Source organism: Sebastes fasciatus, chromosome 19, assembly GCF_043250625.1.
Source record: "Sebastes fasciatus isolate fSebFas1 chromosome 19, fSebFas1.pri, whole genome shotgun sequence".
Lineage (NCBI taxonomy): Eukaryota > Metazoa > Chordata > Actinopteri > Perciformes > Sebastidae > Sebastes > Sebastes fasciatus.
The window spans coordinates 3,256,366-3,273,469 of record NC_133813.1 but is presented as its reverse complement, the minus strand read 5'-3'; the positions used below and the strand labels follow the sequence as shown (position 1 = coordinate 3,273,469).

General features: G+C 36.4%; 1 protein-coding gene across 2 annotated transcripts; it reads left to right on the top strand.

Annotated features, from left to right (window-relative positions):
* Positions 1-3,177: 3,177 nt before the first annotated feature.
* Positions 3,178-15,888, top strand: LOC141757519 (pancreatic secretory granule membrane major glycoprotein GP2-like). Of its 2 annotated transcripts, XM_074618047.1 has the most exons (19): positions 3,178-4,210; positions 4,920-4,984; positions 5,907-6,022; positions 6,804-7,034; positions 7,207-7,278; positions 7,990-8,098; positions 8,925-9,054; positions 10,322-10,556; positions 10,869-11,019; positions 11,148-11,238; positions 11,335-11,397; positions 11,567-11,766; positions 12,323-12,457; positions 13,168-13,355; positions 13,577-13,731; positions 14,243-14,488; positions 14,580-14,742; positions 15,399-15,509; positions 15,722-15,888. In XM_074618047.1, exons 2-18 carry the CDS (start codon positions 4,951-4,953, stop codon positions 15,477-15,479), a joined length of 2,400 nt encoding a protein of 799 aa, XP_074474148.1. In that variant the 5' UTR covers positions 3,178-4,210; positions 4,920-4,950; the 3' UTR covers positions 15,480-15,509; positions 15,722-15,888. The 2 variants fall into 2 exon arrangements, with proteins under 2 accessions (XP_074474148.1, XP_074474149.1); XM_074618048.1 differs by lacking the exons at positions 10,322-10,556; positions 10,869-11,019; positions 11,148-11,238.
* Positions 15,889-17,104: the final 1,216 nt, after the last annotated feature.

Sequence of the window (17,104 nt, the reverse complement as noted above, 5' to 3'; positions counted from 1 at the left end):
GTAGTTTACATACTCACCTGAGTACTTGACTGCTGGAAACTGTATCTTTCATTCAATATATATATATATATATATTTATATAAATATAGTACCATCATTAGTATTACTACTATTATTATTATTATTGTTGTATTAACCAATACTACACCTGTAATATTATTAATTTTATTATATCTTCTTATTATGTCTTCTCATAGCATTTCTTACATCTTCTTGTATTATCATGTTATACAGCTATACTACTATTAAACTATACGTCACACTACTGTATCATACACTATAATATACACTACTATATTCAGTACTCTTGCACTATTTGCACTACCACTGGCACACTGTCACTTCACCGCTGTACTTATTATTATTTTATTTTACTTTATTCTATTTGATTTGATCTCTTTTTAAGGTGTATTGGTGTTGGGATGTCTAAGCTATACTGGATGCCTACATTTCCTTTGGGATCAATAAAGTATCTATCTCTATCTAAAGTATACTAAATGTTATTATGCTACAGTGCACTAAACTGTAATAGCACACAGACTAATAATTAGAATATGCTTTAGTTGTACAAAAGTACAAAAGCTCAACTTGTGTTTAGTGTACTTTACTTTAAAAATGGGACTATTTTAAGTATACTTGGGTACACTACAAACTACTACTGCATATGCATGTCATACATGCTGTACGTGTACTTGCAGTGAAATTAAAATACATTTTATGAGTACTACAATAGCATTACAATTGCACTTTGAGCATATTTAAAATATACTAGTAATAGACAACTAATATATTTATATTACATAACATTTGCATTACATTAATCCTTCAATATACTCAATACACACTTTGAAATATGTTACAAATAGGATCCATCAGATGCCTGTGAAGTCACACTGGACCCAAACACAGCACACAGACGAGTTAAAGGATTAGATTATAGTTTGATTTAGATAGTAGGCCTATATTTAGGCGGAAGGCCAAAGTTAACTAAACTGTCTATGTTATTTAATGGAGCTTTTAGTGTTTGTAACATTAATGTTAGCAGGCAGTCTTTTTGGTTTTATTGGCTTCTTTTTCGTCCACAAGGTGGGAATTGCACCATTTTGAGGGACCAAAAGCGTCTTAAGGATTCCAACCGCTGGCACATATTTACATTATTGCTAACTACCATACCTTGGTCCATTATTGAAGTATGGCCCACTAACATTACTGGCTTTATTTAGAACAGATCTGTTTATATTTGTGTATTATTATTATTATTAGCCTACTGTATTGTTCAAATTGCACAATATTTTTTTCTGCTTTTTGTGCCCTTAAAGCTTCAATCAACCTTTTTCTTCAACAGCTAAATAACAGTAGCCTATTTTATTTTAATAAATACAGTAGCGTTTCTCATAAACTTATGACTTTATTCGCATAATATTAAGACTTTTTTTCTCGTAAACTTATGGCTTTATTCTCATGATTAAACAACTTTTTTTCTCGTAAACTTATGGCTTTATTCTCATGATTAAACAACTTTTTTTCTCGTAAACTTATGGCTTTATTCTCATGATTAAACAACTTTTTTTCTCGTAAACTTATGACTTATTCTCATAATATTACGAATTTTTTTCTCGTAAACTTATGACTTTATTCTGATAATATTACGGCTTTTTTCTCGTAAACATGACTTTATTCTCATAATAATACAACTTTCTTTTCTCGTATACTTATGACTTTATTCTCATAATATTACTACTTTTCTCTCGTAAACCTATGACTTTATTCTCATAATATTCCGACTTGTTTTCTCGTAGACTTATGACTTTTTTCGCGTAAACTTCAAACTTTATTCTCATGATATCACAATAATGTACATTATTGTTAATGTTATTGTTAATGTTACTGGCTTTATTTAGAACAGATCTGTTTCTATTGTTGTATTAATATTAGCCTACTGTATTGTTCAAATTGCACAATATTTTATTTTAATAAATACAGTAGCATGTAGGTTTTACAGTAGCACTGTAAAATAAATTACCGCAACATTTCATTATACAGTATGCCAAAAAATAATCAGCATGGTACAGAATAACACGATACAACTGTACTTCATTTTGCAGTATGCTAAAAATGACTGTAGTTAGTTTTATGGTAATTTTACCTTGGTCTACAGCAACTACAGGATAATTGTTACAGGTAAGGTACTGTTAATTTGACACTAAACATCTTAAAGTGCAAATTGCTCCCCGAGCACTTAAGAGCAGCTCACTGCTCCTAAAAATGCTCAGGATGGGTTGAATGCAGAGCTCAAATGTCATGTGTGTACATGTTATGACAATAGTAATTGTAATAATAATCGAGTATGAACAACACTGTGTTGTAGACCGACAATATCCGTGTACCTTGTGTCTGTGTCTGCTACCAGGAGAGAGACTCAGCTCCTGTGGACAGAGACAAACTGAAGACAAAGTGAGTTACTGACAAACTGGTTCAAACGTGTTCAGATGTACAACAAAGTAGGAATTATTATTCAGTCCCTTAAAGTCTCTTTCTAAATGTAATTACTTTCAGAATTTACAAATCCTTAAAAAATTCTGAAATGAAAGGAAGCTAATAAAAACTTTCTGTCAGCTAATAAAGTGCAAAATGTACAGTGATACTCACTGATAAGGGAGCTCAGATGTGCAGCCATCGTTCTTGTTCATGTAATTAAAAACAATAACTGCTTAATCTTGAGGCAAAATTTAGATTTAGAATGAGGAGCTTCTTTTTTGGGCTCATTTTTATATATTGTATCTTATAAAGAAAACATACAGCATGTATATTTGTAGGAAATGATAAAAATAGTTTTAAAGTTATTTAAAAATGATCATAAATCAAAGAATGTTCTGAAAACAACCTTCTGATTTGCATAGAAGCTTTTTGGAAGGAATGTGTCATTTGTCACAAACTGGTCAAAAGCACCTGAAGCTCTCAGGTTAAAAGTGTCATGAGGACAGAATGCTGAGTAACTTGCTAATGATTCCCTAAAGCGTCAAAACCAGTAAATAACACAGGTTTGTCTTTACAGCTTCATTTTCCATTGGGGAGAATGGGACACACCCAAACTCTGATGCTCATGATGTCGATTAGATCTCTCAGTAACATTTGATTAGTTTGTAGCTGCAGTTTTGACTGCATGAATGTAACGGGAGATCAAATGACATATTGATATGCTTTTAGGAATGATTTATTAGGAATAGGAGATGAAAGAATCATTATTGAAACGATGAGAAAATCCATAAATTCTTATCATTAGAACAGAATGCTGAGGAACCTGCAGCTCAATAGAAATCAGGTTTTACTCAAATCAAACCATGTCCCTAACCGTTCTGACTTCATGGGTTCAACATTAACTGTAGAGTGTGAATAATGCGCTAAAGCATCAAAACCAGTAAATAACACAGGTTTACAGTTTCATGAGGCTGTGATTATCCTAGAGGTCATTTTATACTATGCTTGCAGACTGCATGTGATTATCATAAAGTGGACATGTCTGTAAAGGGGAGACTCGTGGGTACCCATAGAACCCATTTACATTCACTGATCTGGAGGTCAGAGGTCAAGGGACCCCTTTGAAAATGGCCAAGCCAGTTTTTCCTTGCCAAAATTCAGCGTAACTTTGGAGCGTTATTTAACCTCCTTCCTGACAATGATGACATGGTTGGTGCCAATGGATTCTTTAGGTTTTCTAGTTTCATGTGATATCTATACCTTCAACCTGCTACAGCCTCTGAAAGACAGTAATATCAGTCGGGATCGCGGGTTTCAGGGGGTTAGTAGATATATGGATATGGATTTATTTTCCAAAATAAATTGTATTCATGCTGAAACACATTCATCATAAAGAAACATCAAACAAATTGCTGGAAAGATGTTAAACTTCTCAAAGGTTGTGAAATTCACTAAGTGCATTCTTTTGTGAATAATTACTAAGAAAGGTGCGGTCACTCAGGGGAGTGCTTGAGGTCACACAATGCCAGTTTGGGGAGTCAAAATGTTTCAAGAATGTAAAACTTACATAGTATTCAGGGGCGTGATGAACAGGACCTATATAAAAAGGAGACAGAGAGAGACACACAGCAGACACATCAGCCACCGAGAGCTGAAACATCCCAGAGGGTTTCATCACCGACCTCCATCTGCAGAGCTACATCTCCCTGCTGCTCCACCCGACCTCCAGACGGTAAGACAACGCTGCACGCTCTCCCTCTCTCCGCCTGGCTACGATGCTTATGCACTAACTAGGATGACTGCTGCTTTAAATGATCAAGATGCATCACGGTTACTCAGTATATGGACAAGAAAATTCATTTTGAGTATGCAGTGACTTCAGGAAAACAAAGAAAAGAACTGCACTGCTTATTAAAATGATTTGGAAATGTTCATTTTTATCATTTAAGATTCCTTTGGTTACTTTCAAAGCCCTCCACAGATTATTTCTGATCTTTCAATTCTTTATTCTGCACCAAAGGGTCTGTTCCACATTTAAAACCTTTCTGCCTGTGTAGGCTTATTATTTACACTGCTTTCATGTTGTTCTGGTTTATTTAGTTTCTCTTCATTTGATGATTTATTCTGGTTATATTTTAGAACTAAAGTTCCTTATGACATCCACCACTTTTCAGTTTCATCATTGCCTTTAAGTTTGACACACACAGATGCAAAATGTTTTCATTGGATGTTAAACGTAACACTGAATAATAATTTATTTCCAACACTACTTTGCATCAGGGTCCATTTAATGGATTTTAGATGAACCTTTTAATAACCCTATGCAGCATGCAAGAAAGGCATTGAAATAATGAAATCATGAATCCCTTCTAATGTATATTGGTATGGTATTGAATTGAGTGTGAATGAAGGGATTAAATAAGGTGTTTTCTGTCTCACAGCTCTCTGACAGTTTACTGCAGGGGCTCCATCATGAAGCAAGGTGCATTGCTCCTCCTGCTGGCAGGTAAGCAGCCATTGAACACTTTTCAGTGATTAAGAATATAACCTTTATTTTAAAGGCATTTGATGAAATCAATTTAAAAGTAAAATCCTCTTGGTATACATTACAGTGTCACTGCGTGCGTCTAATATCCTCGCAGTAATGGCAGCTTTTTTTTTTTACTTCTTTTTACTAGCTTTTAACCCAGATTTGACGTTGTGCAAATTTCCAATAGAAACATTTCATGAATGATGAACACTTTTAAAACATGTGCTCATCCATGAAATCAAAATAAATTAATAATAAATCAATTATTTTACACTCAGAATTCATTGCATTGATGAATGTCATTTTAAAGGTCCCATATTGTAATAAGTGAGATTTCCATGTCTTCTATTTATTATAAAGCAGGTTTAAGTGCTATATAAATATTGTTAAAGTATCAAAACGCTCAATATACAGAGAAATACTCACAGCCCGTATTCAGAAACTGAGCCTTTGAAACAATTTGTCAGGATTTATGTCCATTTGTGATGTCACAAATATACAATATTTAGACCATTTCACAGTTTTCCACGAAAACATTCTTAATGTGTCCCAGTTTATTTCTTGCTGCAGTGTATGTGAATGACATCAGCTGACAGGAAGTAAACATGAACCCAGACTGTTGCCTAGCGACGCAATTCCATTGCAGTTTCCGTTGAAATGCACTAAAACGGTTTCAGACAGAGGGTAAATACAGGAATATTCAGACAGACTATATGAAGAACTTAACAGGTTTTTTGAACATTACAGCATGTAAACATGTTCTAGCAGAAAATATAAAATACATGTACCTGAAAATAAGCACAATATGGGACTTTTAATTCAGAGGGAATGAACAGTATATAGCTGATGTTGATAGATTCATGTATGTTATTTCTTTTCCTTCAAATCCAAGCTGTAGTTGCTGCCAGCCAGGTTGACCTCAATCTGTCTGACCCACAAAACATTGTCACTGGACATGTGAACATCAGCATGTGTCCCATCACCTTCTATGGACGCACATACTCAATGCTGGATGTAAGTCAAATGAAATCATGTTTGAGAAACATCTTGTCTTTCCCTCTACTGTTATTATCTGACAGACAGACCGTTTGACTGCTGATGACTGTCTGTTAGCGAAGATATCGCATACAGATTTCATTTCTTGCTGAGAGCTAGATGACAATTCTACTGAAATACAAACATATTAGCATCAAAACATACTTAAAGTACCCAAAGTAAACGTACTCATGATGCAGAATGGCCCATTTCAGAATAATATATCTGATATTATTGGATTATAATTTTTGATGCATTAATGTGTTGATCACTTATAGTTATTTGAATGACTTTATATGCAACAGGGTATCTTGTGAATTTGTCCCAGAGGATCAGAAATGTTTCATCTTATCTTAACCTATAATATTACATCATCATTTACTTTTTGATTATATTGTGATTATTAATCTGAGTTTGCAAAAGTAACTAGTAACTAAACAAAATGTTACCCACCCCCAGTCCTCTGTTAACTTCAATTTCTTCTCTTTAATGCAAAACTGCTCAGGACTTGTTGGACTAAAAAGTGTTGCACCAAAATGAGAAAAATATTTTGATATCATTATTGACTTGAAATAATTGTATTTTGGAGTAATAAAGTAAAACTTATAGTTTAAAATGGTGCAATAAATGACAGTTTTATGAGATGAAATGATGCTGTTTTTGAGTCAAAGCCTGTCCTTAAATATTGATAATATTATACTTGATAAATACTTGATAATATTGTTGTCGCTTCATGTATGGTGCCTCTCTGTTTTTGCAGCTGTTGATCCAAGATTCAGTTCTTTCAGTTTGTTTAAAAAATGACGCAGCTGAAAACGCAACAGCCTGTCTTTCCATGGGTGATAACGGCAATGCAACCAAAGTTGGTTGGGGGATAAAAACTACCTCTACGGACAGGTCAGATATTATTAAAGGTTCCGAGCTGCCACAGTTGGTGTCCTCTTCACAATGCCATATTGCACTGAAGACCAACGGACCAGATGGAGACTATGTGAGTCATCATCAGTTCCGTGTTCTTACATTGATTGACTGTTCAGCCTTTTGTACAAATCATTTCAAAGACGTTGTGGTGCAAAGGGAACTTCAAATCAAGGTTTTATTTCTTAAATATTTTGGAAGCCATTTCCTAATATTCACTGTCCCTCGTCTGTTTATGCTTTCAGGCGGAGTTAAAGCTGTTCAACTTTGGGGCACAAACAGCTGCTGGTGCCGTTTTGATGATTTCCGATCATTTTGTAAGTATATGTAAGATGTAACTTTGGTATCAGAGATGAGCCTGAGTCTGTTTACTGTGGCAAAGTATGTCCTCAAACCTATCTGCTGTATGGCAAGTTAACTTGATCCTGACCTCAGGCTGTGATTTCAGAAGTTTCAGAAGCATCTCGTCCCTGAGCGTAGAGACACTTATTCCTCTCCATTACATGTACCATTACAGTTGAGTCTGTGAGCCAGAAGGTCGTTTAACAAGAATCCTCAAAGTCTCTTCCAACCATCTTGATTTAAAGAATTACATCTGCAGCGGGACAAAGAAACCATTTGTGATTTTTTGTGATATTTTGGAAAATGCTCCTATCCGCGACTTGAATCAAATATAATACTGTATATGAGAGGTACAAACTGGGGCATCCTGAGAAATGATTAGCAATAAGGAATTTAGTTTGAAACAGTTACTCATTTATAATACATGTAAGGGATAATGCCGTTATCAGGAATTCATCATCAATCATTGTTTATTCAGGGAAGATTGACTGAGTAGTAAGCTCTTTCACAGCAATGCCCTGAAACCACATTCATACGAGCGAGAAGGATATACAATATTAATTCATTAATTCATTCATTAATGGACGACATCCTGAAATTGGAGGAATATATATAAAAAGGGGGATTCAAGTCCATACACTGTTCACTCAATATTAACCTTGATTTTTGTCTAATCCTTTTTCTAGAGCATGAGTGCAATGGTCAATGACTCAGCTGTGGATTCATGGGCAATTTCTAAAGCTGTATTGAATGGAAGCGAATTTTTCATGGACTTGAGCGGATGCAGACTCTCAGGTAGGCAAATCCGGTGGTTCCCATAGAAGGGACTGGGGCTCTTCAGGGATCCTCTAAACCAGGGCTGTCCAAAGTGGGGCCCGCGGGCCAAAGTTGGCCCGCCATCAGGTTTGATTTGGCCCGCCAGATGTTGGCAAAAAAATGTTTTTATTAAAAGACCCAACCGACTTTACTGTCTTTTGGAGGCCGTGCCAGGCTCGGGTTTATGGTTAGAAGATAGTGGCATCATATGAAAGTAGAAAACCTAAGGACTCCATTAGTACCATATCATGTCATATTAGCTTGTCAGGAAGGAGGCTAACACTCTAAAGTCGGGCTAAATTTGAAACTGGCATGGCCATATTCAAAGGGGTCTCTTGACCTCTGACCTCAAGATATGTGACTGTAAATGGGTTCTATGGGTAAAACATGCAGTTCCTTGAATGCAGTATACATGTGTTATTTTTGCCTATTCTATAATTGTGTATTTTAATATTTCTACATACTGGGGTCCCTAACCAGTCTTGGAAATGCATAAATTGCATAAATGACCCCAATTGTATTCAGCAGGTGGGTTTTAAGGGGCTAACTATCTAAAACATATTTAATTAAGGGAACTTGGGATCCTAGTACCATTTTGCATCTTAACAATACCATACAATAGGTGTTTAATTTTGGCCCGTGGCTCACTATTGAGTTCCAGTTTTGGCCCTCCAAGGGAAAAGTTTGGGCACCCTCGCTCTAAACAAATGTTTGATATTGTAAAATTGCTGTTAATTCATTCTGTTGAATTCTGCACACTAGTTGGTGAAGTTTAATATTAAACTCATTTCCTATCACCTCCCAGATGTCACTTTGGCAGCCGATTCAGAGAAGTTAAACCCAGGAACCTGCCTCAAAGAAGTCTGTGATAAACATGCAGTCGCCAGTACTGTCAGTTCATGTGGAGCCAAGGAGGTTTGCCAGGACAACGTCAAGTAAATATGTTCACTTTATATTTGGAATAAAGTTTGAATAAAGGTTTGACCGACTGGTTTAAACCAAGTGTACCATGTGGATTGAAAGCGACTTGTATTCAGACAAACGGCCTATGAACGTGACACAAAACAAAGAAAGTTCTGATATTATTCGGATCAGGGCTGCAACTAACGATTACATTCATTATTGATCTATCCATTATTTTTGTTTTGATCACGATGGAAAATTTAAAAAAAAATCGCTGCAGCAGAAAAGTCTTTTAATAATAGTAATAATAATATTAATAATAATAAATACAAGCAGTAAACCCTTGGACTGAGGTTGCAGTGCAGCCTTTTTTATCCAATAAGCACCTCAAAATGTGTGTGAAGTTGTGCAGTTTTTCTTTAATGTGAGGGTCACTGAGTGATTTTTAAGATTGTTTGTATGAATATGTATGTATGGTTAGGTTTGTTATAGTAACAACATTCGCCTTTGTGCCCACATAGGCCTTTATTATGATATATTCTTAAAGTTAAGAGATACAGATTGTCCTTGTCACTTATTGTGTGCACTTTAGAGACATTGAAGTCATCAAAGAGGTGCTCCAGCAGTATTGTAGTATTGAACATCATTAAAGTAGGGGGACTTGCACAAGACAGATAAAAAAAAGTGGTAAAAATCGAAGCAGCAGAGGCCGAGATATCCTGACTTTCCTGAGTTGAGTCAAACTTAAAAATCGCTGGATCCTACATTTCCCATAATGCAACGCAATAGCACTGCATAGCCCCACTTTATAAGGTTGTCAGGTTGTCCGTCAAATACTACACTACACGATTAGAATTCACGATAACGATATTATAGCTAATATCATAGAACATTTTAAAAATCCTGATTATAATAATAATAATAATGATGATGATGATGTAATCAGTGAAATTAATTCTTAACTTTGTTTATTGTGCGTCTTGTTTTTTTGGAAAATGAATGACGCTCATTTGTGTGTGGGGCGTATATTGCGACACCCCCAACTTGAACGCTCAAGATATTTATTACCTTAGCGTTATTGGAGCGATATAATTATAGACTTTATGTTTTCACAGGTTGAGTGCTACTCCCCTTTACCAGTAAACTGACCTTTATGTGTAAAATCGGTGGAGTACCCCTTTAAGTTTCAAATAAGGATTACATTTTCATCAGATTGATATGAATTTGGAAATGTCTTTGTGGTGTTTGGATTTTGCTTTCAGAAATAAAAAGATATCTGTTCCTTTCCATCTCCATCAGGTGCGTTGCAAAAACCCCTCTCGTGTGCACTGTGACCGGCTCCACTGTCATCGATTTCTTCGGCAGAGTCCACTCTATCCCGGATCGGTGTGATTACCTCCTGATGGGAAACGGGGGTTTGGAAATCGCAGCGGGTTTCTCGGAGCGAAGGCGTAAAGATGTGGCATTTTTGAAAAAATGTCTAATAAAGTCGGGGAATACAGAACTGTTTCTGGTACCAGATGGAAGACTTTTGGTAAGCTGCCACAATCCACCTAAAAGCAATAATAACATAACTTTTGAATAGTAAATGTTTATTGTGCCTCACAAACGAAACATTTAGCTCCACAAAACAATGCATTCAGACATTCTCAGAAAGCAACATTATCAAGTACCAAACTGTACAGAGTTACATCTTCATCATTTGAAAATAAAGATATCAATAAACATCACAAGATGTACAGTCCAAGTGGGAACAAGCACACATGCAAAGCACATGTATGTGTGTTTTTTATATGTGATGTTTGAGCAAGTGTTTCCTTTACTTTGCCTATCTGCTGTGATGTAGGATGGGCGTACTGGCAAATACATAGAGCTCAACGCCACGACTCAGTGGATTCAGGGTGTGGAGCTCTCCAAGGACCACACTGGAATTACTGCCAAGTTGCCTAACTCCAACATGATACTCTTTTTTGATGGCACCACCGCACATGTGTCAGGTACAGAAAACAAAATATTTGATGTATATAAATTACTATTTGCCTTTTTCAAAGTTGAATTTAAGAATGACAGCTGTGCTTATTAGGTTGAAAGTTCATTGATTTGTCTTTCTCCTGACATCAACCAGGATTTGCTGAAGATGTAAACGGCTTGTGTGGCAACCCCACAAATTCCAGCCTAACCACCACTCTGAGTGCAGAGAAGACCACTTTCCCTGAGTACGATTTCATCTTAACTTGATGCACTGACTGATATTACCTGTTTATTAATGTTGTACAGGTTTCACATGTAATGTGCTATGTGTCACCCCCTAGATGCGGGATTCAGCACAACGACACCATTGACAGTTCGATCAACTGCAACCGCTCAACTGAACAGTAAGAACTGACCCATCAAAACACTAAACAAGTCATCTTTATCATACATCTCTGTGGTGCCATGACACTGTCATATGAGCAGGGATGATTCTGGAAGCTAATCACACTAAATACTGTTCAGAAAACTGCTAATTGACTCTCATTCTTCCTCTCTGCATGGCTGGAACAGCTGTAATCTCATGAGGCAGGCACCTTTCACTGCTTGTCACGACCGCATTGACCCAGAGCTGTACATAACCGCCTGCACAAACACTTTGTGCAATTACCCGGCGGTGGACGGTCTCAACTGCCAGTTGTTGGAGGCTTATGCCAAGGCCTGCAGTCTGAAGGACGTCACACTGAAGGACTGGAGGTCAACGGTTGGCTGCTGTAAGATTCAGTTTGACTTTTATTATTAAAAACACAACCTTCAATTTGAATGCTGGAGCTCATAAAGCCAAAATGCATGTACAGTATAAGTATAGCACAATATATATGTTATAATACAAATTTAGTTGACTTTTTTTTTAAAGTATAAGTAACTTAAGAAACAATAATAATTTACTACTGTGTATGATCAGCAAAATGTACTTAAAGTACAAATAATAAAAGTAGTATTCACAGTGCAGAATGAAGGCAAAAGAAAGAATGCATTACATGTAACCAGCAGTTTAATGTTCATTTTAAATGTTTATTTGATCTATTATATTTGTATCTATGTTTTACTCCTCGTGTCTGTTTTATTATTGTGTAGTATATTTAAATATACTAAATCTAAATGCAGTAGAATAAAAGTGCAAGTAAGTCGAGTAGAAAGAAGCAGATAAATAAGTAAATGTTCCTGTGGAGTTTTTAGGACTTTCTTCTGTCCAGTAAAGTACATCACAAAACAAACAATACCTCTTTTTCAAATGTTATTTTCCTGTCATTCCTCGTCTGTCTGTAGCTGGTGGACTCCTGCCGGGCTCCTGTCACGGCCTGGACTGCAGCCGACATGAGTTCTGTGGAGAGCACAACGGTGGATCCGCCTGCTTGTGTCGGGCCATGTTTGCCTCCAAGTACAAACCAAAACACGCTTTAGGTACAGTGCATGAAAAACCCTCCTGAAAGGTTGTGATGTTTCTTTAGAGCGAGAGTTGGTTCAGATCACCAGGATGATTTTTTTTTGTTTTATTTTATTTTATTTTATTTTATTTTTATCACTGCATAGAAATATTCCTGTTATGAAAATATCTTTTTGTTTTTCAAAGTAGATATTCTGAAACCAATTTTTGTTTAAGTAACTGAGAACAGAAGAGCTTGTGACTCAAAAAACACCTGCTGATACACCTAAAAGATGCAAATTGATCAAAGGTATAACTATTATTATTATATAATAATAATATTATTATATTTTTAAATTGAATTTTTTGATTTATTTTTTGATTTAATTTGAAATTGTTTTCTTCTTGTTCTTCTTATTTTTTAGATGTTGGGATTGTGGGGTGGGAGGGATATACAGTAGCTAATATAAAGTTGTTTGATACTTATCTTTACTACTGGAAGGGGTCACAGTTCAACAAATAAAGAATATTAATAATAATTATTTATTTTAGTTTTGCAAAACATCTGGCAGAGGCACAGCCCGCTCATTCTTCTTCAGTTTAATGTCACTTAACCAGAAAAACATGAAACTGGGGACATGTTTCTGCCTCCATAATAACTCAGAATAAAATCAATTCTAGCTATTACTAATTGAATATCAACTGCAATTAAATCCATATTGAAGTGGTGATATTTTTTGGTGTTCAGGCGAACCGGCAGTCTGCATGCAGAACTCTGCCACTGTGACTCTGGCTGGATGTCTGCTGCTGGACAAAGGCATCGACTACTCCGTCCTGCACCTCAAGGACCCGAGCTGCGCAGGTGACATGGACAACGAGACCCACATGATAAGTTTCAGCTTTAACAGCAGCAACAACTGTGGGACGGAGGTTATGGTGGGTGCAATTAACACATGTATATTATTACATACAGTACCTTTAAATACTGGAAGGACATTTCCACTAGTTTGATTTATTTACGATAGAAAGACACATGTGATTTATGAACTGGATGATAAAGATATGGACTCTAAACCTCAACGAGAGCTGTGAAAGCACTTTGTTCTCTGTCAGGTGAATGTAAAAAATAATCTCATTAGGTTTTCTTCACATTCTAGACGAACAACAGCCAAATCCTCTGCAAGAACACCATCATGGTGAGGAACAGCACCTTGAACGGCGTCATCACCCGCCACGACCAAGTAGAGATTGACTTCTCCTGCCTCTACCAGATGCCAGACATCAGGAATGTGTCCTTCAGGATCAATGACAGGTGTGTGTGAATGGGCCGGCTGAGCGTTACCTGGTACCTGACTACGACGTAGTACAAGCAGAACTCGGAAACTGTTTAACTTAGCAACTTCAAATTGGGTGTGATGGTTGACGGTGTGGTGTAGTTGTGCCTTTTGGGGGTTAGAAGTCCAGGGTGCCCAACATTTTGGAAATTTTGGCCCAAAAAGTATGATTTTTTTCGACTTCAATTTCGTTTCCGGAGAGGAACTCTAAAACTATTTCACTTAGGATCAACAGAGACAGACCATATTTGTCTTCCACTGACTTTATCCTGAGGAAGGTGAGCTAATAACTAGCTAGATTGTGCTCAATAGACTAATTCCATTAGTTCCAAAAGGGCTAAACCTTTGGGCCTACTTTAGTAGGGGTCAAGCAGTGAGCCATGCTCACTTTTGCCTTGTTGTCAATGTGCAGCAGCTTGTTGTGGTCAAAGCTCAAGACAGCTGAAGTGTGTGTTTGTGTGTGTGTGTGTGTGTGTGTGTGTTCTCCAGCTCTGTGGTGCAGAAGATTCAATCTGGAGTTTGGAATTACACTCTGATAATGAGCGCCTACACCGACCCCAGCCTCACGCAGCTTATCAAGCCGAACACTGAGATCCAACTGAACCAGACGGTCTGGCTGGAGCTGAAGGAGGAGGAGCTGGACGACGACATGGTCGCCGTAGTGACCGACTCCTGCTGGGCAACCAGCCAGGTGTCACCTAATAGTAGTCTGCGATACGACCTCGTCATTAACAAGTGAGAGGAAAAACTCTTGAGACTTTGTCAGCGGCTGTAAGAATCGACTGCTGACGGTCATCTACTGATCTGTTCTCCTGTTTCTGAGCAGATGCCCGAACCCCGCTGACAAGATGGTGCGCATGGAGGGAAACGGAGAGGGAACGTCCAACTCTTTCTCTTTCAACGTGTTTGAGTTCTCTGGGCAAAGCCCTGAATTCTACCTGCACTGCCAAGTGGAGCTGTGCTCAACACAAGGCCAAACCTGTGCTCCGGTAAGCAGGAAATACTCCTTTACCTCAGTAAAAGTAGTACAACTTAAAGTACTCTTATTGCTGTTTGTTCCTTTCATGGTGATATTAAAGGATTATTATCACTGATGATATGTGAGCAGCATTGTTGGAGCTATTATATATATATATATATATATATATATTATATACATAAACAGAAATAGAAATACAGACCTGGTTATGGGAATTATTATATTTAACATATTCAAAGACTAAGATACGAGCTGTCTGGCAATCCTTTAATGTAATTATTATTTATTTATTTATGTTATTATTTGTATTTACCTCATTTTTATTTATTTATCTACCTTTTTTAAGTCATGTCTTGTCTGCCATGTTTTATTATGTTTCGCAAAACCGCAATAAATAAATGTACGAGTTTAATTATGTAATTATTATTGATTTACTTATTTGTTATTATTATAGTTTTATTTAGCTTTTTTTAAAATTGATTTATTTACCTTTTTTTATCAAGTACACAAAACATATATAAATAAAATGTGATGATTCAAAAATACATTTCTGTATCTTAGAAATAAGAAAGAATTATGTATGTAAATATCATTTATATGGCTAAAGCTGAATATAAAGCGTTGACCTCTGAAGTCTAACACCTAACCGTCCTCTCTGTGTTACAGAGCTGCGGAAAAAGGAGACGCAGATCTTCCAAGTCTAAACTTGGAGAATCTGCCCTCATCACTATGGCCTGGAGTAACTAAAGACAGCCCCTCTTTTTGATCGATTACATGGTACGTATCATTTTAATTTGTTTTTATATTGATGACTATAAATGACTGATCTCTTCTTGGAGGTAAAGATGTACAGTTTGTCCTGTGGGTGGCGCTAGAGGAAAGGTCACGGGGTTCATCCTCTCAGTAGCAGGAATGTGATCAGGAAAGTTAATCTGACTGTTAGATATTTGAAGTATAAATCATCACAGTTCGTCCGCTTCTCTTCTCAGGTGATTCCGAAGCTTCGTCCCGACAAGGAGCCTGAAATCTCGCTGCTTTTGAAAGAGTGTTTTGAAGTTATCGTTGCTGTGAAACAACGCTGGCAGATTTATAATCTTCATATGATCCACCTGAGATGATGGCATATATTAGCTCTGCGGAATCCGTGGGGTGCTGATTCAATGTGTGCAATGAAGAACAAAATAATCAGGTTTAGAGGGTTTTATTTACGGTTTGCACTACTTCCTGGTATAATGTGGGTTATTTTAAAATGATATACTACTGTTCTAAACTTAGTAATCAGCTGTTATATTGATTTTAGGCGTTTGTAGGGCTGGACCGCAGAGGACCAGCCCTACAAACGCAAAAGTCTGTCACTGAGTCTGTGACTGAGTGATGAGGTCACACTACTGGTCGGCCGACTGTTGGAGTTTCCTCATTGGCCGTTGCTCTTTCAAAATGAAAAGGCGGAGAACAGTTCTGTGTTTACGTTTTCATGGGAGCGTGTCAGCGGTTCAATGTATCATTACATAGTGTGCTGTTGTTGTGTATGTGCTATTGTTTATGTTCGTTTAAGTTACGTAATGTTGTCGCTACGTATTGTTTTAGATCATATTGATGTGAATGTGAGCATTAACATTAGATTGAAGTTATGACAAATGAAGATTTTCTGTTAAACCTTTGGCTGTGATTACACCGAGACATGCTGTTGTACCATTATTATATTATTATTACTATTAGCAAAATAAAACCCCAAAAATGTAATAAAGGGAGTTGGAAAACAAACATGAGTTTCAGTCATTCATTCATTTGTGTGTGTGTGTGTGTGTGTGTGTGTGTGTGTGTGTGTGTGTGTGTGTGTGTGATCTTCAGATGATGAAAGAGCTCTAACATCAACTCATTAATCTTCACTAATTCATTTACATTGAGACCATCTTCAAGCTACAATATACAGTATACTGTATTTATATATATATATATTTATACACATAATAAACTTAAGACTTACTAAACAATTAAACTGATACATAGCTAAATAATACACATAAATGAAATGAAGGGATAAATGAAAACAAACAAATATTAAATTAAACTAAGTAACATCATTTTTTAATAGTCGTGTATCACAGCTGTTATCCTGCACTTTATTCAGATTTAACAGTTTTCTTCATCTCCTTGTATTTCTATATCTTGTACTTTGTACTTTGCACAACTAACTTTTTTACTGCCTTTTTACTAACATGTTTTTGCACTATGGAACTGTGATGCTGGAAACTTGAATTTCCCTCGGGATCAATAAAGTTACGATCTATCTATCTATAAAACATTTCAGTTTATATTAAATAAATAAATAATATATCATTTTATATATATATATATGTATACATAATAAA